Source organism: Pleurodeles waltl, chromosome 11 (genome assembly GCF_031143425.1).
Source record: "Pleurodeles waltl isolate 20211129_DDA chromosome 11, aPleWal1.hap1.20221129, whole genome shotgun sequence".
Taxonomy (NCBI): domain Eukaryota; kingdom Metazoa; phylum Chordata; class Amphibia; order Caudata; family Salamandridae; genus Pleurodeles; species Pleurodeles waltl.
In genome coordinates, this window is record NC_090450.1 from 924,570,742 (window position 1) to 924,598,065 (window position 27,324).

The window sequence follows — 27,324 nt, forward strand, 5'->3', positions numbered from 1 at the left end:
GACATAAGAAATAAAATGGCTTGTTACGTACGATCGAAATTAAAATACAAACAGTGTTAGTTTTAGTCAGCTTTATGTTCCATTGCCAGAAGCTGTAGGATGACTGAAATTCTGAGGAAAAAGGGATTAAAAATGAGTAAATATTAGTATGAGAAGGAATATGAAAACAGTCCCTTATGCACGTGAAAGCTGGGATTTGGAACAGAGAATTTTGAAAATTGTCTGGCTCCTTTTTTTTTGTCAGAATCTAATTTGCATTCAAAGAGTGACAATTCACACAATTACCAATTGCCATTTGGTCTAGGAAATTGAGTGAATTTATTAAAAATAATCGATTAAGCATGCATTATGAAAATCAGCTCAATTGATTCTACCTTTTAAGGAAGAAGACGGGGAAATGGTAGGGGAACTTAAGGTGAAACACCAAACTTTAGTGTGTCTGTGTGGGGCTTGTTTGAGCTTAGGTTGTTGCGTTGAAACAGACCTGAAGGGAAGACAATCAGTTTAGCTTCCAAGCCCCCTCTCACCGGCTTAGCCATGAAGTAAAATCCCAGCTTTGTGTGGCTCATGCAATCATCCACCCTGGTTAATTTCAGGCTGTTAGCAGGAAGCCCCAGACCGAGATACAGTGGATACAGCAGGCAACAGATGTCCTTTTCCCCCACAGAGGATACTTCAGCAGACGGGGCAAAGAAAACAAGCTTGCCTTAAACCGCTTTACTCTTAATGAGTAGAGAATTATACACAAAGCAAAAACAAGAATTTAATGAGCTCCAGTGCAGGATCTGCCGGACATAGCGGAAGCAATGAGAGGAAGATGGCAGAAGCCAGGCTTGTTGCTGGAGAAGGTTATTGGTGCTGAGCGATGTGGCTGATGCCTTGTTAATCAGAGGCGTATCTCAGCAATACCTTTCTTAATGTCCAGGTCTGCTTCTAGCACCAGCCTCCCCTGGCTAGGAGCTGCCTCGAACCGCCTCTTTTTGTAATTCTCGGTTAGGTCTGGCCTATGCTTTTTAGGTGCTGATCTTTTGGGGAGAGATTTGTTATGTGGGAGAGCGAGTTGGGATAGCAGGCTTAGCCTTTTTGAGTGATTGGAATGCATTTGTTTTTCTAAGGAACAAAGCAGACACACCACATTAGGAGAACAAACATGCAAATAAAAATCTGACAAATCTTTAAACATCAAAAAGGAAATAAGGTTATGGAGAAATGACTAAAACACAAGCAAAAACATCACACTTGGAATGATTATTTTGTACTGTAACTATGTTATCACTTTGCACAAGTCATGCTTTAATATCCATGTGAAGGAGGAATATGAAAAAAGCACAATCCTTGACAACATAACAACAATGCCAGGCTAAGACATGCTAAAACAGCCCTTTTGAAGTAGATTTTTGAAATTATTTAGAAGAATATATACTTGGAGGGAATCCCTGATCTAAGAGAAGCAGGGCACCAAAGCAACAAGGAAAATAAAGGCCTGTTCCAATTATTTTTTGCTGTAGTATATATTCCATTACCAACGCAAAACGTTTCCAAACCTAAATACATTTACTTTGGCAGGATAAAATGCTCTAATATGGATGTTCTCTTGTAGTAGATTTTAGGATTAAAGACATAAACATAGGAATTTCCCACTGAGGTGCAGAAAAGGAAACTGTCCACTAGAAAAGTGGTAAACACGTTTTAACACACCCATAACACCAACATTTAGTGTGTCGTCAAAAACTTTCCCCATACATACATATATATATATATATATATATCTCTCCCAGTGTTTGTCGCCACTGGGTAGTTATAGTTTAGTTAGAATTTCCATACAAAATGCATTTTTGTGTTGCTAATATGTTTGGCACTGTTTACCAAATCTTTACGACCCTTTCCAAAAAAGGGCTCTTTTTGGCTAGTTTGTGCATGAAAAATTGTGGGGTGATTCAGTTTGGCAGGAACCTAGATCTTGGTTCAGAAAGCACTCTTTTCGTGATTTGGTGTAAATCCGTTCAGCAGTTTTTGAGATGAGGTTTAAAAATATTTGAATATCTGGAGAGTGAGAGCTTTCTGATTAGCCCAGGAACCTTTTTTTCCCCTTAAGCCAATTTACACCGGCGGGAGTCAGACTCCCACGGGAGCAAGCGCTCTGACTGGCTGCCAGCAACATGAGGACAATGTTGCTGGCAGCCATTACAGGACTCGGGGACCAAGTGCCCTGTCCTGAAGTGCTTCTTAAAAAAATATATAAGGGCACGGGTAGGGATACCATGGCCCCCTAGGTCCCATGGGGTGGAAGTGGGGGACCCAGAGTGACCCCAGGTGGCAAAATAAAAAAATAAAAAAATAAAAAGCAGGACTCCAGTGGGATTGCGTAAAAAAAAAATGCAGCTGCCATTTTGATATATATATATATATATATGTATATATATATACATGTATATTTAAGTGGTGGGGGAGCACAGCCTCTCTCCCTGATTTTTGGCTCTCAGGGATCCCATCTCCCAGGACCCAATGCATTTTTTAAGGAGAGAGGGCGCACGCAGTCCCCCCGAACCATTTTCGGCCCCGGAAGCCCCATCGCCCGGAGCCGATTTAATGATTTAGGGGCAGGGGCACACACCCCCCCCTTCCCCAAGCCATATTCAGTCCCGGGGACCCCATCCCATGAGGATCAATGCATTTACTACAGGGAGGCCGTTACCTGCCTGAGCCTTTAATGGCCTTTTTTTCAATAGAATAGTGTCCCTGAGGGTTGGGTCCCCAGGGCCTATGGCTTCCTGGGTTCCTGGGGCCTAACAAGACTCGGGGGGGGGGGTCCCCCGGGCATAATAAGACTCCGGAGGGGGGCCTTGCAGACCCTCCCCTTTTTTATTATATTTGACCCCAGGGGACAGAGTCCCCAGGATCTATTATGGCACAGTGAGGGGGGCCACACAACCTCCTCCTTTTTTTTTTTAATTGTAATTGGCTCAGGGTGATGGGGCATTGGGCCTATTAGGGCTCAAGGAGAGGGGGCACATGACCGCCCTTTCCTTTTAAATTGTATTTGGCCCCAGGGGATGGGGTCCTCGCACCTGTTAGAGCTCGGGAGGGGGTCTGCATTCCCCTATCCTCTTAATATATATGTTTTAGCCTCCGGAGATGTGGTCTTCAGGGCCCGAAGGGCAACCCTACACCGCACACACCATAGGATGTGCATGGCATGGGGTTGGCAGCCTGCTGGGGGTTTAAATACAGGGCCTGGCGGCAGGCCAAGCCCTGTGGTCAACTCCCCGCTGTGCAAGGCCAAATGCTGTGTGCAGTGTGGGGTTGGCAACCTGCTGTGGATTTGGCCACAGGGCCTGGCAGCATGGGAAGCCCCATAGCCAACCCCCTCCTGCACACAGCCTTTGCCACGCTCACTGGATAATATCATCAGTGATGTCATCAATGATATCACTTGAGATGTCATAGTGATGTCTTAAATAATGTCACAGAACATGTCATGAATAATGTACTATGTGACGTCATAAGCCGTGCATGGCTCAGGAACAAGTTATAGATAGCTCTGCTAACTACAACTGATGAATTTCTGTGATTATTTTAGTTCAAAATGTTAACTTTACTGACATAAACTATATTGTCACATTAACCGTTGTTTTTTCAGCAAATTTCTAATGTTTTATATATATATATCTATATATGGAAAATGTCACTTACCCAGTGTACATCTGTTCGTGGCATGAGTCGCTGCAGATTCACATGCTGTGCACATCCCGCCATCTGGTGTTGGGCTCGGAGTGTTACAAGTTGTTTTTCTTTGAAGAAGTCTTTTCGAGTCACAAGATCGAGGGACTCCTCCCATTTCGGCTCCATTGCGCATGGGCGTCGACTCCATCTTAGATTGTTTTCACCGCATAGGGTGAGGTAGGAGTTGTGTATGCTAGTGATAGTGCCCATGCAATGGAGTGAATACGTATGTACATAATGTAGTTTAAAGTAATATATTTATAAATTAACAAATGTTCAAGATCAACTTCTAAACGGCTACAGGCTCCCGGGGAGGCGGGTGGGCGCATGTGAATCTGCAGCGACTCATGCCACGAACAGATGTACACTGGGTAAGTGACATTTTCCGTTCGATGGCATGTGTAGCTGCAGATACACATGCTGTGCATAGACTAATAAGCAGTTACCTCCCCAAAAGCGGTGGTTCAGCCTGTAGGAGTTGAAGTTGTTTGAAACAGTGTTCGTAGTACTGCTTGACCTACTGTGGCTTGTTGTGGCGTTAACACATCTACACAGTAGTGTTTGGTAAATGTATGAGGCGTAGACCATGTAGCTGCCTTACATATTTCGGTCATTGGAATATTTCCTAGAAAGGCCATGGTAGCGCCTTTCTTTCTAGTTGAGTGTGCCTTTGGTGTAATAGGCAGTTCTCTTTTTGCTTTAAGATAACAGGTTTGAATGCACTTAACTATCCATCTAGCAATGCCTTGTTTAGAAATTGGATTTCCTGTATGAGGTTTTTGGAAAGCAATAAATATTTGTTTTGTTTTTCGAATTAGTTTTGTTCTGTCAATGTAATACATTGACGCTCTTTTGATGTCTAACGTATGTAGTGCTCTTTCAGCTACAGAATCTGGCTGTGGGAAGAACACTGGTAATTCTACTGTTTGATTCAAGTGGAACGGTGATATGACTTTTGGTAAAAATTTAGGATTTGTCCGTAGAACTACTTTATGCTTGTGTATTTGTATAAATGGTTCTTGTATGGTAAATGCTTGAATCTCACTTACTCTTCTTAGAGATGTGATGGCAATTAAAAATGCAACTTTCCATGTTAAGTATTGCATTTGGCAAGAGTGCATTGGCTCAAAAGGTGGACCCATGAGTCGCGTTAAGACAATGTTGAGGTTCCATGAAGGAACTGGTGGTGTTCTTGGTGGTATAATTCTCTTTAGGCCTTCCATAAACGCTTTTGACTGGTATCCTAAACAGTGAAGTTGAGTGCGTAATTTGCAGGTAAGCTGAAATTGCGGTAAGATGTATTTTAATGGAAGAAAAAGCTAGCTTTGACTTTTGCAAATGTAATAAGTATTTTACGATATCTTTGGCAGATGCGTGTAAGGGTTGAATTTGATTATTATGGCAGTAATAAACAAATCTTTTCCACTTATTTGCATAGCAATGTCTAGCTTGTTTTATGACCTCCATACATTCTAGTGTAAGGTCGAAGTGTCCGAACTCAAGGACTTCAGGAGCCAAATTGCTAGATTCAACGATGCTGGATTTGGGTGTCTGATCTGTTGTCTGTGTTGCGTTAACAGATCTGGTCTGTTTGGTAGTTTGACATGAGGCACTACTGAGAGGTCTAGTAGTGTTGTGTACCAAGGTTGTCTTGCCCATGTTGGTGCTATTAGTATGAGCTTGAGTTTGTTTTGACTCAACTTGTTTACTAGATATGGAAGGAGTGGGAGAGGGGGAAAAGCGTAAGCAAATATCCCTGACCAACTCATCCATAACGCATTGCCCTGAGACTGATGTTGTGGGTACCTGGATGCGAAGTTTTGGCATTTCGCGTTTTCCTTTGTTGCAAATAGATCTATTTGTGGTGTTCCACAACTTTGGAAGTAAGTGTTCAGTATTTGGGGGTGAATTTCCCATTCGTGGATCTGTTGGTGATCCCGAGAGGGATTGTCTGCTAACTGATTCTGAATTCCTGGAATAAATTGTGCTATTAGGCGAATGTGGTTGTGATTCGCCCAATGCCATATTATCTGTGCCAGGAGACACAACTGTGTTGAGTGTGTCCCTCCCTGTTTGTTTAGGTAATACATCGTTGTCATGTTGTCTGTTTTGACAAGAATGTGTTTGTGTGTTATTATGGGTTGAAATGCTTTCAGCGCTAGAAATACTGCCAATAGTTCTAAGTGATTTATGTGAAACTGTTTTTGCTGACTGTCCCATTGTCCTTGGATGCTGTGTTGATTGAGGTGTGCTCCCCACCCTATCATGGAGGCATCTGTTGTTATCACATATTGTGGCACTGGGTCTTGGAAAGGCCGCCCTTGGTCTAAATTTATACTGTTCCACCATTGAAGCGAGGTGTATGTTTGGCGGTCTACCAACACCAGATCCAGAAGTTGACCCTGTGCCTGTGACCGTTGTGATGCTAGGCACTGTTGTAAGGGCCGCATGCATTTGGGACAATGGCTATGCATGAGGACATCATGCCTAGGAGTTTCATCACCATTTTTACTTGTATCTTTTGATTTGGATACATGGCATGTATTACATTGTGAAATGCCTGAACCCTTTGTGGACTTGGAGTGGCAATCCCTTTTGTTGTGTTGATTGTTGCCCCTAAGTATTGCTGTGTTTGACACGGCAGAAGGTGTGAATGTATGTAGTTGATTGAGAACCCTAGTTTGTGGAGGGTTTCTATGACATACTTTGTGTGTTGTGAACACCGTTGTAGCGTGTTGGTTTTGATTAACCAATCGTCTAGGTACGGGAACACATGTATTTTCTGCCTTCTGATATGTGCAGCTACGACTGCCAGGCATTTTGTAAAAACTCTTGGCGCAGTTGTTATTCCGAATGGCAACACCTTGAATTGGTAATGTACCCCTTGGAATACAAACCTTAAGTACTTTCTGTGTGAAGGATGTATCGGTATATGGAAATATGCATCTTTTAGGTCGAGTATTGTCATAAAATCTTGTTGTTTGAGCAGTGGAATTACGTCCTGTAATGTCACCATGTGAAAGTGATCTGATTTGATGTAGGTATTTAATGTTCTGAGATCTAATATAGGTCTCAGAGTTTTGTCTTTTTTGGGTATAAGAAAGTACAGAGAGTAAACTCCTGTTCCTTTCTGTTGGTTTGGTACTAATTCTATTGCTTCTTTCTGTAGCAATGCTTGAACTTCTAGTCCTAGAAGATCTATATGCTGTTTTGACATATTGTGTGTTTTCGGTGGAATGTTTGGAGGGAATTTGAGAAATTCTATGCAATAACCATGCTGGATAATTGCCAGTACCCAAGTGTCTGTTGTTATCTCCTCCCAATGTTTGTAAAATGTGCTTAGTCTCCCCCCACAGGTGTTATGTGTTGGGGATGTGTGACTTGGAAATCACTGTTTGTTTTGAGGAGTTTTGGGGCTCTGGAACTTACCTCTATTCTTTTGGAATTGTCCCCCTCTATATTGCCCCCGAAAACTTCCCCGCTGATATTGGCTTTGATAAGTGGGCCTTGCTTGTGAGGTTGTGGTCTCTGTAGGTTGACCTCGAAACCCTCCCCTAAATTGTGTTTTACGAAAAGTGCCTCTGCTCTGTGGGGAGTAGAGTGCGCCCATGGCTTTTGCCGTATCAGTATCCTTTTTGAGTTTTTCAATAGCAGTGTCGACTTCCGACCCAAACAACTGCTGTTCATTAAAAGGCATATTCAGCACGGCTTGTTGTATTTCCGGCTTGAATCCTGACGTACGCAACCATGCGTGTCTCCTTATCGTTATTGCAGTATTTACTGTCCTTGCAGCCGTATCTGCTGCATCCATTGCTGACCGTATCTGATTATTGGAGACACTTTGTCCTTCCTCTACCACTTGTTGTGCCCTTTTCTGGAACTCTTTGGGTAAGTGTTCTATGAAATGCTGCATTTCGTCCCAATGAGCTCTATCGTATCTTGCCAAAAGTGCTTGTGAGTTGGCAATGCGCCATTGGTTTGCTGCTTGTGCTGCAACCCTTTTACCCACAGCATCGAATGTGCGACTTTCCTTGTCTGGCGGTGGTGCGTCTCCCGAGGTATGAGAGTTTGCCCTCTTGCGAGCTGCCCCGACAACCACAGAGTCTGGTGTCAATTGCTGCGTAATATAAATAGGGTCTGTTGGCGGTGGCTTGTACTTTTTCTCCACCCTTGGGGTTATGGCTCTGCCTTTTACAGGATCCTGAAATATTTGTTTGGGATGTTTTAGCATTCCAGGGAGCATAGGTAAGCTTTGGTATTGGCTATGAGTGGAGGATAGTGTATTAAACAAAAAGTCATCCTCAATTGGATCAGCATGCAAGGTGACATTATGAAAAGCTGCTGCCCTTGAGACCACCTGCGTGTAGGATGTATTGTCTTCAGGTGGTGACGGCCTCGCAGGGTAACAGTCTGGGCTATTATCTGATACAGGAGCATCATAAAGGTCCCATGCGTCGGGATCATCTTGACTCATTGCAGTATGAGTCGGGGATTGCATCAGTGGTGGAGTGGCTACCGGTGATGTGTGCACTGATGGTGGTGGAGATGGTGGTGGACTTGTTTGTCTTGCCACCTTTGCCTGTGGCTGCTTGTCCTTTTCTTGAAAGGCAAGTCTTCTTTTCATCTTAATTGGGGGAAGAGTGCTTATCTTCCCTTTGTCTTTTTGAATGTGGAGCCTTCTTTGAGTGTAGTCTGGCTCTACTGATTCAAGTTCTTCTCCGAACTTATGTCCTTGCATCTGGGAGGACAATCCTTGTTCTTCTGTGTAAGAACCTGTTTTCGGTTCCGAGGCTGGCTGTTTCGGAATCGAAACCTTTTCGGTCGCCTTTTTGGGCTCCGAGGAAACCTTTTTTATTTTCGGCGTCGTGGGGTCTCGGTGCCGACCCATTTCGGTGCCACTGTCTCGGTGCCGAATCTGTTCGAAGCCGCTGTTTTGGGCCAGAGATTGCTGTGTGGCTGTATCTCGACCGGAGTCGGATGACTTCGCCACCAGCGTGCCCTTTATCGGTGCCGATGATCGGTCACCTATTTTTCGGGTTAAGTCATGGCCTGTTGGCGGTGGCGTCCCCTGGGCTTTTGTTGTCTTCTCGTGAGTTTTATGTTTCGACGTCTTACTCACGGTTTTTGGCGTTTCTTCGGGATCGAGCTCGTCTGAGTCTGATTCCTGGATGGAGAAGGTTTCTTCTTCGTCCTCGAAACGCCCTTGTCCTGTCGGCGCCGACGCCATCTGCAGTCTTCTTGCTCTTCGGTCTCTTAGTGTCTTCCTCGACCGAAACGCTCGACAGGCTTCACATGTATCCTCCTTGTGCTCTGGAGACAAACACAAGTTACAGACCAGATGCTGATCTGTATACGGATACTTGTTATGACATTTTGGGCAGAAGCGGAATGGGGTCCGTTCCATCAGCCTTGAAGAGACACGTGGCCGGGCCGACCAGGCCCCGACGGGGGATCGAAACCCCGAAGGGCCACCGGAGCTCTTCAAAAATCGGTGTCGATCTGTTGTAACTAACCCGATACCAAACGCAAACAATACCGACGATTTTTACGAGATTCTAACTAACTTTCCGACCCGAAACACGGAGCGAAAAGGAACACGTCCGAACCCGATTGGCGGAAAAAAACCAATCTAAGATGGAGTCGACGCCCATGCGCAATGGAGCTGAAATGGGAGGAGTCCCTCGATCTCGTGACTCGAAAAGACTTCTTCGAAGAAAAACAACTTGTAACACTCCGAGCCCAACACCAGATGGCGGGATGTGCACAGCATGTGAATCTGCAGCTACACATGCCATCAAACACACATATATATATATATATATATATATATATATATATATATATATATATATATATATATATACTATAAATTGCCAAAATCAATCTTCGCCACCCTGCCTCTGTCCACCTTGCTCTGACAGTCTGCAAGAGTTTCTAGGGGAAAGCTGTAGTTCTCCCTTTGACTCCAAAAACACTTCTAAAACTTTTGTGAATACGCAAAAAGTCATAAATATACACAAACCTTAGGAGGAAGTCTACAATAAAAAGATTTCTTTCTGTTATGATTCAAAATTTTTACTGGCCAACACAATCTGTTACCACAGGTACACTGAATCCCACTTCTCAAGAGCATAATAATCACCCTCCTCAAAATCTCACCATAACAGACTCATACCCGTAGCACATCACCCTACATATGCCTGTATTAATCCATAGCGGACATACTCTGTGAAAAATAACACCAAAGGGAAAGACGTCCATCGGATGGGGAAAGAGTGGTGACAAAGGAAGTAGAGAAAAAATGGGCAATGGGAAGAACAGAAGGGGAGACCATCATCTGGATATTCATACTATTATACAGTGGGTGTGTACCCTGAAAATCGACCCTAAAATATAGATGGGAGACAACAGTGAGGACAGAATATTTAGAGAAAACTTTTTGACTGATGGCTAAGTTTAAAATTTCTATACCTACCTCCACATATATGCACATACCCAGTACATATATTTTAATGGTATGTAGATGTGGAGTTAAGAATAGTAAATCTATTTGTCTCTATATGCACTTACCTTTCAATATTCTGTCCTCAATATTCTTGTCCCACAATATTCTGGGTGGTGATATTCAGTAGTACAATATATAAAGCACTGATCTGGAAACCGTCTCCTACCCCTTGCTACACTTTCTGCTGCACCTTTCAGAAGTTACAAGAAAATTTAACAGTGCAATGAAATCTCAATCCATACAGGCCACAAGCGGGTCGATGTCACACAGTGAAGTCAGATTGATACCTCAAGATTGTCAAAGAAGGGCTGTCCTACCTTCAGTCTAGGGAAAACGTGATTTGTCACCATGCCAAGCTTTCAACTTCACTGGGCTCCACACTCACGGTTTGATTTCCATATCACATAAATCCTTATAAAGGACCTGCAACAGCTGTCATCTACATTGAATTTGCTCACTATACTCAGGAAAAGCACTAAAGAGATTATTTCAGAATGGCAACCTTCCCCAAGACCTTGAGAGATTCTTTCAGAGTGGCTACCTTCCCCAAGTCAGTGCCCCGGAAGTCCGGATCTCACAGAACAGTAACCTTGCCCACACATCCTTGATGGAGGCAGGGAACACCTTCTTTACCTGATCTACTCCACCATTTTACAGAAGCAACTGATGTTTGTAGACAAAAGAACACACTCTCTCTGTGATAGATATCTCATGCAGCACTAGGGGAAACCCCTAGGCTCGGATGTTGGACCCTCTTCATGTGTTTTCTACCATTTCCAGCTGGCTTTCCAGAAAGATTACGACAGATGCCACTGAAACCTTGAAATCACTATGTTCCTGCAGCTGTTGCTCCAGATCCCCAATGTTATTCTCCAGTTGTGAGACTCTGGCATCCATTGTTTTTACTGCTGACTCGGTTACCTAAAGCCTCAACTCCATCACTCCCAGTCAGTTTTCTAAGCAATTAGCTAGCCTAACCTGGCCACCCCTATCACCAAAGGTCCCATTCTGTTCTACTGAAACTGCTTGGTTTTTAGTACATCTCTCTTCGTTGTAACCCACTCGCTGAGTCGATTTATGTAAAATCCATAAAACATCAAATCAAAATAAAATTCTGCTGATAATCCTCCTGGATGATTATGGACAAATTTGTTGAAATAATATAGCTAAATGTTACCTGGGCAGTACCCGAGTGTTTAACATGTTGACAACAGCCCGGGGTCATACACATTTAAAAAAAAAAGCTGCAATGACATATCCACTTAATGATAGTGAGGTTGAGGCATTGACCACCTGAAACAAAATATTATTGTCCAAATAACTGGTATGTTCTCAATTGTTAACAACATCTGGATGGCAGTACATTGGCGTTCATTCAGTGTGCTAGAATGAGCTAAAGGCTTAAAATTACCTTGTTAAACCTATGCTGTGGTCTAAACCTAGGGGCACTGAAGATCACCATACAAGGCTAGGTGTCCCGCCAACACCTCCTACAAAATGCACTATTCCGGCCTCACAGATGGGCTGCACTGGTCCTGCCCTCGTAGATGAGATCACAAATCACTTCAGTGATGGCATGTCTGTCCCTTTTACCATTTTCTATGCCTGCTATGTATAGGGATATAAGGCATGTATTGCACGGTCTTGGCGACAGGTACACACAAGGGCATAGGGGACACAAGCATGTGACGCACACAGGATAGGGCATTCAGCCACACCCTACACCTTCTACATGGAGGTCACTATCTTGCATGTTGGGGGGAAATCGCATGGCATGATGCCACTCCTGTGCTCACTACAATGATGTATTTGGCATGCCATATAGGATATCACATCATTTTATGTGTGAGGTGATAACAAGAGCAAGAGTTGTAAGAATTTTGATTCTACAGACAACTATTACTATTCAGTGCTTTTTAAGGTATTTATTTACAAGTATACAATTTCTTTAAATGGAGATTATTTCTGAGAATTCCCATTTTTTTACAACTAGGCTAGTGTGTCATTTTCGTACATAACCGGAGTTTTTTCAGTGAATGTGTTTAGTTTTGTAAAGATATACATAGTGCATAATCAGAGTTTTTCCCTGATTTTTGGGGTTTTGTAAATATATATACTTTCATCACATATTTGTAGAATATGTTCCGTGGCCTACAGCCATGCCCTACAGGCAGTGCCATTGTCAGAAATGACCATACCATGCATTCATGAGTAAAAACACATTGGTCTTCACCCCTGCCCTGTGCGCATTACTTTTGTCTGCGGTGCCTTAAGGCCATGTCGTTTGAGCCCTCCACACAGGTACCTTGGCCATGCTATATGTGCAATACAGCGGGGCATGCTCTATGGCCATGTCTAAGGGCACTGTGAAAAAGGGATGAACTAAGGCCCACGGTTAGAAGGGAATGACCCACACCCTTATGTAGTGGCCAGCTCCTTATACAGTAGCCAGACACACAGGTGCTGGGCTGACTGTTTGATGTTATAGAAAATAACTGTTGGTAAATCAATATTAGTCAGAGTGTCAGATTCAGATTCAATTTGCATTTTCAATAACGCATGCAGCCTCACTTCTCACACGACTTGAAGTTGTGTTTGGCTTCAGGTACCAAAGACAGTCACTATGTAGATATGAGATAAAATTATATCTGCTGCAGGAATGGCACCATTTAAAGCCTGATTTTTTTAGGGAAGACAGCCCTGAAACACTGCTTGGTAAAACAATTTGGAAAATGTTGAGGAGGGCTACTCTGGATCAGCGTTGAAGGATGGGAACAAAGAACTAACATCTGTGTGCCAGGGTGGTTGTGATGTTATACCCAGGGCAGATCCTGGAGCTGAGGGACCACCAAGCAGCACGGGAGAGCTACTTCAACTTTCCAGACCAAGTCCGGCACGTGGAGGAGATTCAAGGGTGAGGAATCTGCAGGCAGAGGTATCCACCAGAAAAAAACTTGTATTTATGTGGCAATGTTTGCACATGACACTGTGTAAGGGGCCTGGCTCCTTATTCTTTAATGTGAGACCTCTATGGACTACGCTCTTTGTATGTGTGTATATATATATAAAATATTTGGCCTCTGGGGCCTACGATCATAAGGTCACGTATTACTACACCCTGCTATCAAACAAATAATAAACATATGCCTCAAAAGTCATAGATTACACAACCCACAATATGATGATGGTAACATATGGAAGTAATCCTTATCCCTGTGTTAGTTTTTAGGAAACCATTTCCTTAGTTCGCTTCAGTGGGCTTTCTCCTTTAACGACCGTGTACAATGTGGTCTACTTATTCAAGAGGTAGAGTTGAAGAAACTCAAAACTCTATTTAACATAACTGAGGATCAATGCTTTGGGAAGGAGGACAAAGCTTTGGCTCACTCTACTATTGTCATGATAAAGGAACAAAACGCCTCAATTAAGACAAGAATTACACTTCCCTTGACTCATTAAAATATATTTTATATTTGGAATACAGGACTTTGAAGCATTTATGATTCAACCCGTGGGATCACTGAAAGGTGTTTGTTGAGCCAACTAATGACCTAGTCAAAGTGAAACAAGATGGACACCAAACATTAAAGATAAACAAGGAACACTTTGCAAGGGAGGTGGGGGTTCTGAAAAGAACTAGGAGGCAATGGTGGACATATAGGCGGGATAACTTTCCTCGACCCTTTACACAAAGTCCTAGCCTGGTTTATACAAATACATATATGCACACAAACAGGCACATACAAAATAATCAAGAGATGGATGAGTTATTCTTTTTCTTTTTGCTTTGTATGATGGCATGAATCTGGTGCGTGGCACTGGTCCCTGCAGCGAGTGACATGGAGGCTGTTAATCACTTACTGTTAGCTATGTTGGAAGCAGTATAACTGTCTGCCATTCCTGAGACCTGGCTGGCAATGCTGATCTCACTTGCCCTCCGGAATCCCCTGAAGTTGGGGGCAGTGATAGGGGAGGAGGGGGACGAGTTTTCCACGAAGAGTGCACCATGCGACTGAACAACATCCGCTATGAAGCCGAAACAGGGAAATCAAAAAATTAGACCAACAGGCAAGACAAAATGAAAGACAAATCTCAAGGAGAGAACGGAACAAGACTGCAGGCAAGCTCAGATGGAATGCTTTCAAACAGACTGACAGAAATGTATTTCATCTGAGTTCTTTTCAAATAAAACAGTTACATAAAATAACATTTTTTCATTCCTCTGGGATGGAAAAACGATGAGCAAAATTATAAACTGATTTGTTTTTTTAATGAAAAGAATACGTGCTGTGTATATACAAATATGAGCACACACATATCTATATATACCTAACAAAAACAGCAGGGTGAGTAAGAAAAACTATAGGAATTTGGGTATTTTTCTCATACGCGGAGTAGGAAAAAAGCTTATAAAACAAAAAAGCAAAATCCCAATTTAGAAAGAAATTGGAAGTCAAACAATAATAATAAGTCGCTTTGGTGATCATCTTTACTTACAAAATAATGGAATCTTTCCTCTCCATTGCTCTGATGCCCCCAATGTGAAATGACTAATTTAAGATCTAGAAAATGGTAGCAACAACCAGTGGGCTGCAATCTTGTCTGTTTCTACTGAAAGGTCACCCTGGCCTTTTCTTCCCTAAGGCCACAAACTATTTGGCAATGGTTACTATGGGATCCTTTGGTGCTCACTGAGCAGGATATAGAAGGGGAGAGTAGTTGGCATTAAGGGGATGAAAAACTATTTTTGGACCTAAAGTGGTGATGCTGCACTGTTAGCAGGTGCTGCTTCTTTTTTTCTATTTTCATCTCACATGACTGCAACCCTTAAGAACGTTTCTCCTAGCAGGGCATTTTTACAGTAGTGCTTATGTAAAAAAATTAATTAAAGAAGAATGAATTTGCCAGTTTTAATATATTAATTATGCATGGCTCTCGATGAACACCACTGTCATAATACCAGATTCTTAATCTGGTTATTCACTGAGATGACATAGCAACAGTGGGACAAGTTGTTCCCCCTTTTTCTATCTCATAAAACAATTAGAGGCTTCTCTCAGAGGGCTCTTTAAGAGCCTGTCGGTGCAGAGGCAGGTCTCTGCTCTTGTGGAAAGGAAACAGAAAAGCTCAGAGCAGTGGAAGAAAAAGCAGGGTGGAAGGGAGGAGGCCAGGATTTTTTTTCTACATTTGGAAGAGGGAGGAGAGGTCATTTGTATCCTTCCCCCTTACTCCTCTGTCCTGCACAGCAGGGGAAAGAAGGTGTAGATCAATTTGGGGGCCGAGCATAAAATATGTATAGGTGGCCAAAAAGTGAATAATTGAGGTGTTTGCTGTAGTTGTCTATTTGATGTCACTTCTAAACCAAGACCTACTATTTTGTATCAGTCGCTAACCATGTGCCAGTCCACTGCCATGTTAGAATTCAGAAATGTTTCCACTGCAGCTAACTGGTGTTACATGGATGACTTCTGTTCTACAGACAGCTATCCGCGACCAGGATTCTGCACTTGGATTAAATCCTTGCTGGCTGATATCAACCCAGGATTCCTAGCAAGTTCCTTAGTAAAAACCTATTGGAACATCAACCAGCATATCATTTTGCCTACTTCCCCTACTAGCTGACTGTGGAAATCAGAGTTCTAATAAAGAACTAAAGTCTTCATCTAACACACAGAATGTACCTGACATGGGTGGCAGGAAGCTCGATAAGAGACCTTTAAATCCATCCAGTTTACTGTGTAGAAGGGGGAATATGTGAGTATGTGTATCTTATCTCTCCTGCCATGGCCCCTTTAAATAAATTAAACGGACCGCTAAAATATCCCTTTCTATTTGTTTGAATGATATATTAAAGTGTTTCAAGTCTTTGAAAATTGTGTATTTTAATACAGTTTTCACTGTTTTAAAGTAATGGCATCACTTTTCTGTATGTTTTACAATGGTACTTATTTTAAAGATGTGTTTGTATCAATTAATCTTGAGCATTGGAACATTGGTGTTTGTTAGGTATCCTGTGAAAAATATTTTATACAATATATATACAATAAGATATATTTATATACACACACACATATGTATGTACATGTGTGTATGTATGTATATATACACACAAACACATATTTTATAGAATATATTTAGTAGAATATATATACGTGTATATATATGCATATGTATATAAATATATACACACACACATACATACATATATGTATATATAAAAAAAATTGTCATTTCCTTATATATAATTAATAAAGAATGATTTTGAAGCCAGTGCATAATTATACAGGGAGATGCAACTTCTGACAAAAAGAAAAATGATCTGCCTAAACAGTAACTCATTTAGGGGGGGTGAAGGGTCTCACTACCAATAGGATAAATCTATTCATTTTAAATATCAGCCCTATCTGCGAACAGCTTCCTGCACTTTAAAAAAATCTACTCCCATACCCTTAAATGGAAGTTTAAAAAACCTATGTCTGCAATAATTAAATAGTTCTTAAGCGACAAAGGTAGACTAGGGAAACACATATGGGAAGGGGATGCTGGACGTAGGTAGAGAGCTCTCTCGTTAACTACAGTATTTTTAAATCTTTACACACATATTATGCCATAAATGACTAAAGCCCATGCTTCCCGTAAGATCTTTACCCAGTTTTGAATCTGCAATAAAATCTGGATGCTCATTTATTTCGACCCACTCTTTAGGAAAGGCTTTAGGATCAACAGCTCATACTCATGCTAAACAGTGTTTAGGAGTACCTCATTCGTGTTTTTAATATAGAACGTTAGCTCTCTTGCTCGTTAGAACTCTGTGGTGAAGTTGTAGTAAAACTTTGGGAACCCAAATGACAGGCTGCTGTTGGAAGTACGTTTAACTCAGCATGTCAGACTTGTTGTATGTGGATGAGGAAGATATTTGGGACTGTATAGAAACTGTGTCCTAGTTTCAACTTCTGTATCAGTTTGCACAGTTTATCGTATCCCACCACAGATTCATCACACCATCAACAAATGATTTATATCATGAGTACAACAGTTATCAGCTTTTGTATATGCTCATTTTAATGAACGTCAAAACCAGGCATTAACTACAAAGCATTTCTATGGAATAAAAATGGCGGAGCCTTATCACCCAAAAATATCCAACAAGTATGCTTCCTCAAACCTTCCACTTAAAATATCCCCATGAAAAAGACACTGCCAAAGTATATTCCACCCCCAAATCTGAAGTGTACAATTCACAAGAGCAGTAATATCGAAGGGGGAGGACTCTCCCAGGTAAGTATGGCCCTTGGCTTAGCGTTGGGCCCTCAACCTATCCTTTGGCCCTTTGACTCCACTCCAGTTGATAATAGGTCAAAATGAGCTCTTTCTTGGATTATAGTGCCTAAGTATTACTGTCAACACTTTATTGGTCAGCAGAAAAAAGTATAACCACTAGCATTTTTAAACCTGTGATATTATAACATCAACAAAAGCTGTCACAATAAGAACAAGCATTTTGCAATGCAACGGGTCTCGAGTTTGCTCCTGTTAGAGCGGATAGCGTTGTAAACTCCTAACCCGACTTTTCACCTATCGGCAAAAGTGCATTTATGTACGTAACCCGAAAAAGTGCAATTAACTATGTAAAGCGCTCGACTTCTGCCAAGCGAAATCGCGCTAGTAAATTAGAGAAAAAGTAGTCGACGAGCCGGACAGAAAACAGTGAGCCTTGCATGTTTTCTGTACTTGGTCGGTGCGCTCGAGGAGGGCTAGCCACCGGAAAAGGCATGACGCATGCATGCCTTCGACTAATGAAAGCAAGCAGATTTTATTAGGCAAGCCCACGAACCAATGAAAAACACTGATGTGACATCCACAGGGCTCAGAGCCCTTTTCTAAACACTAAAGCGTCTCGCTGCGATACGCATGTGCGAGCGCATGCAATGCAGGCTTGACCCTAAAAAGCATAGGTGGCATGTTTTTGTTATGGTTCAGTTTGGAAATGCAAGCCAGATATTAGCTTTTGTTGATTTAGCATGTATGATTGCAATTGGTTTCCAGAATTGACATCTTGTTTTACAGACTGTGTCCCATATTTAAACTTTTTGGTGCAAAACTGCACTAACGCAGTTTTGCACCAAAAAGTTTAGTCCCGGCTTGTGCCATTCCTAAGCTCCAGCTTGGGCTAGCGTCAACTTAAATGACGCCAGCTGGGTTGGGATGGCGGAAGAGGTGATGGAGTTTGAGCATCACAAAAATACACTAGGCTGGTTAGAGGCAAAAAAAATGCCTCAAACCAGCCTAGCGCCATTTCCTGACGCACAACCATCCATAACACATGACTCCTGTCTTATAAAAGACAGGAGTCATGCCCACCACCCCAATGGCCAGCACAGGGGACCAGTGTCCCCTGTGCATGGCCACTGGACCCAGAGCCATGTAAGGGCAACGTGTTAGGGACCCCAATGGCACTTTAAAATAAAAACGAAAAAATACTTACCTATACTTACCTTGGATGGGGTCCCCTCATCCTCTGGTGTGGGTGGGGGAGTTCCTGGGGCTTGGGGAGGACACCTGTGGACCCATTCCATGGTGTTTAACCATGGAAATGCGTCTACAGGTCCCCTAACGCCTGGTCTGACCCAGTCGTTAAATAATGGTGCAAAGCATGCTTTGCACCATTATTTAGCCCCTCATCCCACCCATACGTCATTTTAGCACGAGGTGATAAATATGGGGCTAGGGGGATAGCACAATTTTTTAGATGGGAGCGCCTACCTCGAATCTCATTGACGCAAGGTAGGTGCACGCATCCAAAAATTGGTGCAAACTCTAATATTTTGACGCTAGATTTGTCTACCGTCAAAATATAAATATGGAATTAAGTTTGCGCCGAATTTGCATCAAAATTATGATGCAAATTTGGTGCAAACATAGTATAAATATACCCCTGTGTTTCCTACACAAGGGATTTCCTATATAGATCCAGGAAGGCTTGATTCATTCCAGAGTTTCAGGCTATCCTCTTAAATGGCTTTAAACACTATGTGGCAGATTTAATAGCCCCTTGCGCCACATTAGCGTCTTTTTTATTACGCTAATGTGGCGCAACAAGGCCAAAATCGCCGTGCCAGATTTACAAAGTGGCACAATGCATGCATTGCGCCACTTTGTAACCCTTTGCCCTTTGCCTAAGCCCTTTGCCTAAGCCAGGCATAATGTATGCAAAGGTGGTGTTCCCCCGTTAGGGGGGCTGAAAAAATGGCACAAAGAAATCTGAAAGATTTCTTTGCGCCATTTGTTTCGGCACTTTCAATGCCTGTTCAGAGGCGTTAAAAGGAAGCACACCATTGTTTACAATAGGCCTCAATGGGTTTTGCAGGATTAGCGTCAACATTTTTTACGCTAATCCTGCAAAGCTCCAAACTAGCGTAAACAATTCAGACGCTAGTTCCCTAACTACTGCCATAGTGCGCTGTATGTTAAATATGGCACACACATGGTGGTGTTAGGGGGCGCAAATGGGTGCAAGAAATGTGGTCCTGACTTTTCTTAAATCAGGGCCTATGAATCTAAATGGAACTCAATACACAGCCTACTGTTGTTTTTGAAACTGTGGTATGGATCTGGCAGTCCTGACCAACGTAGGACATCCCTGGCCTATTTCAACTTCTTGCATGATAGGTTCTGGTGTGATGCCTCTCTGAGGTATGTGACTGGTGAAATTACATCAGTGAGAACATTTTTGGAAAAGTACTATCATTAAACGAAAGCTCTTTGCCTCAAACTTTCTACTAAAGGGTGATCGTCAAGAAAAGAGCCTCTGGCTGTATAAGTATGTTATGTGTTGATTTTTATAGAATACAAACCAAGCTGCAAAGCAACAGAGGGCTGAACATAAGGTAGGAGCCCTAGGATACGATCCATGTTTGTTTACATGGGTCCTCCTACAGAACATTCTGTTGATCCAAGTACATAAGCGGCCTCTGGCCACATGTGTTTCGTGTACGAATCCTTCTCTTGGAGAGAAGAGAATTCCAACGCTTCACAACTATGTTGCTCGGTGAGGACTGGACTTGAGGGTAAGAGACAGAACACACTCAGGTACAAAAATAAGGGCCTCATTTACAAGGGCACTGCGTCACCGGAATGTCACTTTTTCTGACGCTGTGGTGGCACAATGCTCTGCCCCATATTTACAAAGTGGCGTTAAGCAACTTTTTGTGGCTTAACGCAGCCTTGCAAATACACCCCCTTTACACACATCACTTTACATGAAAGGGACGTGCAGTGGATGTTGCTGTGAGCCTTCCACAGCAACACCCACTGCATTTTGATGTTGTCCCAAATTTACGAGAAATCGTAAACCTGAGGCAGCGCCAAAAATTAACGCCACCCCAGGGGTGGCGTTAGAGTGGCACAACGAGGAGAAATACTTTTATTTCTCCATGTTTTTGCTTTTTCTATATGTTTGCTGCATCCTAAAGCACACATATAAAGAGGAAAACAACATTAATGATTGTTTATGTGCAGGAAGGTGTCCTGGCCATAAACAATCATTTAATCATGACGATTTGTTACTTCTATGTGTGCTGCATTATGAAGCACACATAGAAGTAACAAATCGCCACTAATAATTATTTATGTGCAGGAAGGGACACCTTCCAGCACATAAACAATAATTCCCTGCAACGCAGGCATCCTTGCACTATGGTGCAAGGGTGCCTGCGTTGGTGGCAGGCAGCTAATGTTAGCGCCAGCGCTAGGGAAAACACAGGGGTGTGCCGTATTGTAGTAAATACGGAGCGTTTCTGAAATAACATAGTGCTGCAAAACTTGCCGCAGCGCTGCGTCACTTTTTTGTAAATGAGGCTGTAAATGTATTTAATTACAAGACTACATGCTAGGACATACAGGCGCTAACCACCATGAACATAAACGTTTCCAGTTCAGCCTCCTCCAAAAACTGCCTCTCACTACCACCATTTCTACCCCTTTTGCCACATTCCAGCTTGCAAAGTCGAGTTCAAATTCTATGCTTGAAGAGGGAAGCCCCGTTTGTGTATCTTGAGCTGTGACTGTATTTTTGCTGCCTGTTTTCCTTACATTTAGACTTCCCCTTACTGGTTCTGCAGAGCTGCTCCTTTCTACTTTAGTTCTTGGGCAAGATGCCTCACTTGCTGGGGAAGTCATAGTCTTTCTCTACTCCGCAAGGGTAAGTCAAATTCCTGATGTCTGCTGTGTTTAAGTGTGTAGGTGCTAGAGGGTCCTCGCTTACTCTGTGCTCTCCTTAAGAGGAAAGCCAACACTGCATGTCTCTCCCCCGGCTGAAACAAGGGCCTAGGCAGATACAACACAACCCCCTCCTTACTAATAAAAAAACTAAATTCTGTTGTGTCCCTTCTTGACAAACCAGACACAGAACGAGACAACACATCTCCAGCTTTAAAAGAAAACTCAACAGTGCATGTGTCTCTCCCTGATAAAAACAAACACATACAAAGATATAACACATCTACCTCATTAGGAGAAAACTGAACACTGCTTGTCTTTCCCATGGAGGATGCACTGACAGAGAGAGGTACAATACATCTCCCTCCTTAACAGGAAAGCCAACAGGACATGCCTTGCCCCTGACCAAAACAAAAACATGGGAATGTACAACACATCTCGCTCCTTGGAGAAAACTCAGAACTTCATGTGTCTCCCTGTGACATACACGTCCAACTTTAAGACAAAAGTCGCTAGTGCATGTCTCTCCCCTTAATAATAACTAATGCATAGGAAGATACAACACATCTTCCTCCTTAAGAGAAAACCTCAAGAGTGCATGTCTCTCACCTTAACTAAGCAACAACCTGGGACAATGCAACACATCTCCACTCTTATGAAAAACTGAGCAGTGTATATCCCTCTCCTTAGTTAAATGTATCAGACGATACAGCAGATAGCTCCACTACGCCACAGAGAGAGAGGGTTCTGGGCAAGAAAAACTTTTAAAAACAGGTTAAACAGAAAAGGACCTCAGAACTACAAAACTGGAAAGCTTTCCCCCCCCTAGGGTAACCAATAAATTCCCTGAGAATTACTTTACTAAAGATTCTGAACAAGCTCAACAAACCCAGGATTTCATAGTCAAACCTGCTTAGAGCCTAAACTCAATGGATTACCAGACTTGGCACAATGGAGCATAAACACTGCACAATTTGAACAAAGACCTCAAAGTAGGAGCACATGGGCTCATTCAATAGAAGTGAGCACTTGCAGGCTTGAGCACTAAGAAACATCCAGTCTTGCACATATAAATAAAGTGCAAATATTCTGCACAAAAGCACAGGGCTGCCTAAAACCAAACAACCCATTAAATAAACTGTAGTACAGTGCAAAAAAGCCACCACAACTAAGACAAATAGGAATGCCACCTGAATAAAGGGATCTAACACCCACGCTAAAAGCAACTCACACCTCTACCAAACGTGTGCAGCACAGCTGCCAGTTGGCAACACTGCTCAACCATTCCTTGTGCAAGTGGAATTCCCTTATGAATAGGTGCTCCTGCTCAACATCCACCGTTCCCTTAAGTCTTTGCATCAAATCGGTCCGCTGATGGATTCTGCTCTTCAAGGCAAGAGGGACTCTCTTGCGTACTCAGTGAATATTCCTTTCATAAAAGGTACACAGAGCATATTCCTCCCTCATGGATCACGAGTCTACTGCATTAGTTCTTTCTGCTGATGTCTCCTTAAGTTCTCTGCTTCAAAATTCTTCAGATGAATCATTTCTCTTACAAACAGTGAACTGACAGTGTGAGAACTTTCTGCTCACAAGTTCTCTCTCTTGTCGACAGAGGGCTCCCTGCCTAGGAATCTCTTGCCAGACTGATTCATTTCTAACAAGGAATCTGCCTCACTATTTAGGTGTTTTGTGACAGCTCAGGTAAGCAAGAATGAGAAAAGGCAAAGGGCTGCATCCTCAGAGAGTGCTTGGAGAAAGAACTTCTCTTCTGGTTTTAAAACACAAATATTGAGGGAATGCTCTCAAAAGCCTCATTCAAATATCTATATATCCAAACAACTAAAGGATCTGCTGATGGGGGGAGAGTAGACTGGGTGTGAGAGACCACAGAGTGTAAGAGAAAAAAAGTGAGTATGGGCTACGAGAGACCACACATCAAGGAGGAAACAGAAGGGACGGGACAAGATGGAAAGAGGGAGTAGAGAAAGGAAGAGCTAGAGAACGACAGTGTGAAAAAAAGTGTGTATGTGACAGAGATAGCAGTCCCAGGGAAGCTTTATCCTCCATCCCTAAAGAATGGGTCTAGTTGTTCAACCAACTCTCCTGTCCACTCATCCCCATAAAGTGCTTCCGTCACAGGTTATGTTATGGAAGTCTTCTCACATCGCATCGGAGAGAAGGTAGAAAATGACGTTAAATCTTCTGGTCAACACAGACGTTTCGAGGGCACTTTGGCTGTGATGGCAGTGAAGCTCCAGGGTTGTGTGACTGGGGCAGTATGCATTGCCAGAATTCAAATGATAGAGTTTGTAGTTAGGAAACAGAACATTAGATGTATGTGTGAGCATGGGTGCCAGTATCCCACTCCTAGGTAACCAGAGGCTATGCAATTATGGCACATTGCCTATATTATTCAGAGGTTGGTTGCACCCACCCAAGAAATGCCTCTGTATGTTCTACGCTGTTCTGAGAGAAATTGCCTCAACATGGTCTTGCAAAGATGCTGTGTACTTGCAATGCAAAACTCTGATATTTTCATATGCCTGTGAAATATTAAAATTCATAGAAAACATGACTCAGAGGTCACAGATCTAGGATATATTTAGACTCCAACATGTTTTTCCATTCGCTGCCTGCATAAATCAGTCTATCGTGTGTAAAATGAAAAGGCCAAACCTCACATGAATTACAGATACCAGTGCTTATTCAGGTGGGCAGGGAGGAGGCGTTGACATCATATCACTAGAATAATAATGTGGCATGCTCTAAATTGAACCTGTTTTTGAGAATATCAGCAGGTCCTCACCACATGGCCACTGATGGGCAAGACACAAAGGGGGAATATCAATGGAGGAGAGAAAGGGTGCACAAATGTCATGACGAAAGGAAGTTATTGCAAATTGAATAATGTCCATTGGAAGAAGATAGGGTGAGTACTGGCAGCATGATGAGTTACGTACTAGAGCAATAAACAGTGTCAGCATATAGAGGTCTAATTCAGCTGCCCTCTCCTCTGCCAGTAGACGTGAGCATGTGTAATGGGAGACCAAGAGAGTACATGACCAGTGGCGTAACAAAGTCCCCTGCAGCCTCCATGGTGCAGTGGGCCCGAGCTCCAGGGCGCTCTCTCATCACAGCACATTAGCCTGAGAGTTCCTGAGTGAGCCTGAAGGGGAGCCCCTCCAGTTATGTTATGCCAGTGTACATGACAGTGCACAAGAAAGGTGGTGTGTGTGTGTGGGGGTGTGGCAGTAATAGATGTATTTGTCAACAAAAGAAGCCATATTCCAATGGGTCTTTTGCTTCACAGTAAAATACACAACTGTTTTCAACTTTATTTATCTGGTATTTAGGTTACTCATTTGGTCAGTTCGGTGAAACAAATCCTACACATGTTTTTTTCGATAATTGTGCTCACAGTTGAAAAGGACTGGCACTTTGAAGCAAAGTCTGCAAAATCCAGCACAGGAAGACGCCTCATGCTGCAGAAGCAAATATTGCAGTTTTACTGAGGAACATTTCTTACAGCGGAAAACACATGCAGTGTCTGTGACACTGTGGGATGAAGCACTTTTAGCATCAGGTTTCACAATAGGTCTGCAGATTCTGATCCGAGATTATGTACCGATAAAGAAGTCCTACCGATTGTTACCCATGCTGGCGCATGGTCTTTTGCTAATGCGGATAAATGGGGCAAACAGAGTAGGGAAGGACAAGGGTCTAGAGGGCATTGTTGGCACAAAATTACTATATTTTCCCAATTCTTACACTATAAGCGCATATTGAAAGTTCACAAGATGACTTCACAAGAATTTCCTCACCATTTAAACCAGGGGGAGATGCAGTATCCATACTTTTCTGACCTCTAGATAAGAAAATGAGGACAGAAGTTCTGATTTAGAGTTTGGGAGACAGGTTTCTCTGTCACCAATGCAATGGAATACCCTGACCACCAAACTCTCAGTCTACCCACATCATTTAGAGATAGGCAGACTGTACGATTTCTGTCGATGGAACCCCTCTTGGCTCTATCGATGGACAGCTTCTGCCGATGGAAAAGGGGCTGTCAGAGGAAGGGTATTACATTGCCCACCCTATATAGGGTAAAAAGTGGAATGCCTTTTTTTCAGCACTGGGTAAAACCTGACAGAGAGGGACAGAAAAAAATCAAATAAAGACCATCACTCCATGGGATAAAACACCAGGGTACGGGGGCCATTAGCTTTTTGTTTTTCAGAAATAACACCTGCCTTTAGGAGTTTGTTTCTGAAAAACAAAAAAAGCCTTTAAAGTGTGGTGAACCACAGTCAAAACTGACAGAGCCCATTCACCAAGTGTTTTGTATCCTTAAGGGAACCTTTCAAATTACAAGGATAACAGCTTGGTTGGCGTTATCTCTAAAATTGGTGGTAATGTTGTCCGCCGCCTTGATGGAGAGAGAATTGTCTGTCAAAGACTAAATTATGTTCTGAGTCTTTCTTCAAGACTGAAGAAGCATGTGAAAGACCACCGTGACTTTGGCCGCTAAAGTACTGAAGCATGAATTAGAACGTTTTGTTGCATATACACAGACAAACCACAATTAACAACAATTCCTCCTAGGTCACCCTTGAACGGCCCTGGTTTGTGTTTATTACTGGTTTTTGTTCAGGCTGTGAAACATCTAGCTTTACCCATAAGCTGCAGAAATGTGTCCCAATGACAATATAACATTAAGGACAAACAGACGCCTTGCAGATTTGTAAAATCAACTGATAGCCATAAAATCAGCTGAAGTGCACACTATTTTGCAAGCCTCTTCCAAAGACCCAGGACACAAAGAAAGGCTGAGAGGGGAAAGAATTGTTATTTCCTGGCGCTTAGGCCCCAAACACTTTCCTAAAGTTGGAGTTTGATAATTTATCTCTAAATAGAATGAGCTAGTGTGAGTTGTTATTTTAGAACAATGCATGTTGAAAAATCGGATGAACTTAAGGACTCATTTATTGTTATGTGTATGGACAATGTCTACTCAAACTGCAGATTGATAATATTTCACAACAACAACTAATGGCCTGATTTAGATGTCGGCAGATGGGTTACCCCATCACAACGGTGGCGGATAGCTCGTACGCCAAAATATAAATCACATAGGATACAATGGGATTTATATTTCGGCGGACGGGCTATCCACCATTGGTGTGACGAAGTAACCTGTCCACCAAAATCTAAATCAGGACCTAGGTGTGTACTCATTTTGTAGGTTAACTAAAAGCAACTACCAACAGCACACACAGACTAGTACGGTCAGAATGCTGCTGTAGCAATGGTTCGCCTCCTCCACCATGTGGGCAAAAAAGACAAGGATGAGTGGCTCAACGTGGTGAATCTGGGAGAGGGAGGATACCGCTACGTATCACGATTCCTGAAACATGAAGCAATGTAGTGGACACCGCTGCAGTTTCAGACAATGTATAGGCGTGCTCTCCCCTTCTTTGGTCGAGATCAGCAATGACGACTGATGGATGGGTACAAAAAAGGGAGGCGGTGCTGTAAAATGAAAAACAGTATGCATAGATAATCCAAAAGCACATCATGAGGCATACATTTATTAGTACTTGAGAATGTAGCAGTGCTTCTTAGTAAACAATGCAGGCATGCAGTCTGGCAACTGGTACACAAGCACAAAAGCAGATCACCATGTCTTCCCAAGCGCAAAGTGGCTGAGGAACCAATGCAAGCATAATGAACTTGAAACTGTTTGTGCACAGTATGCGGAGAGTAGAGTATGAATGTGCACTGACACAGGCTTGCTGTTCTAACTAATTACGTCCATCTTCAAATATGCCTATTGTGAGTGATGTGGATTGTAAGAAAGGCCCAATTCAAAAACAATA

General features: G+C 42.6%; 1 protein-coding gene across 8 annotated transcripts in view; it reads right to left on the bottom strand.

The window, feature by feature from the left end:
* The window catches only part of PITPNM2 (phosphatidylinositol transfer protein membrane associated 2), an 832,934-nt gene that overhangs the window by 68,476 nt on the left and 737,134 nt on the right, over positions 1–27,324 (bottom strand). For 4 of the 8 annotated variants that reach the window (XM_069214974.1, XM_069214971.1, XM_069214972.1 and 1 more), the window contains 2 exons: positions 14,090–14,254; positions 910–1,110 (listed from right to left, as the gene is read on the bottom strand). In XM_069214974.1, coding sequence (XP_069071075.1) covers positions 910–1,110; positions 14,090–14,254 — 366 coding nt within the window. The remainder of the gene's footprint in view (positions 1–909; positions 1,111–14,089; positions 14,255–27,324) is intronic. The other 4 variants (XM_069214977.1, XM_069214975.1, XM_069214976.1 and 1 more) reach the window with 1 other exon arrangement.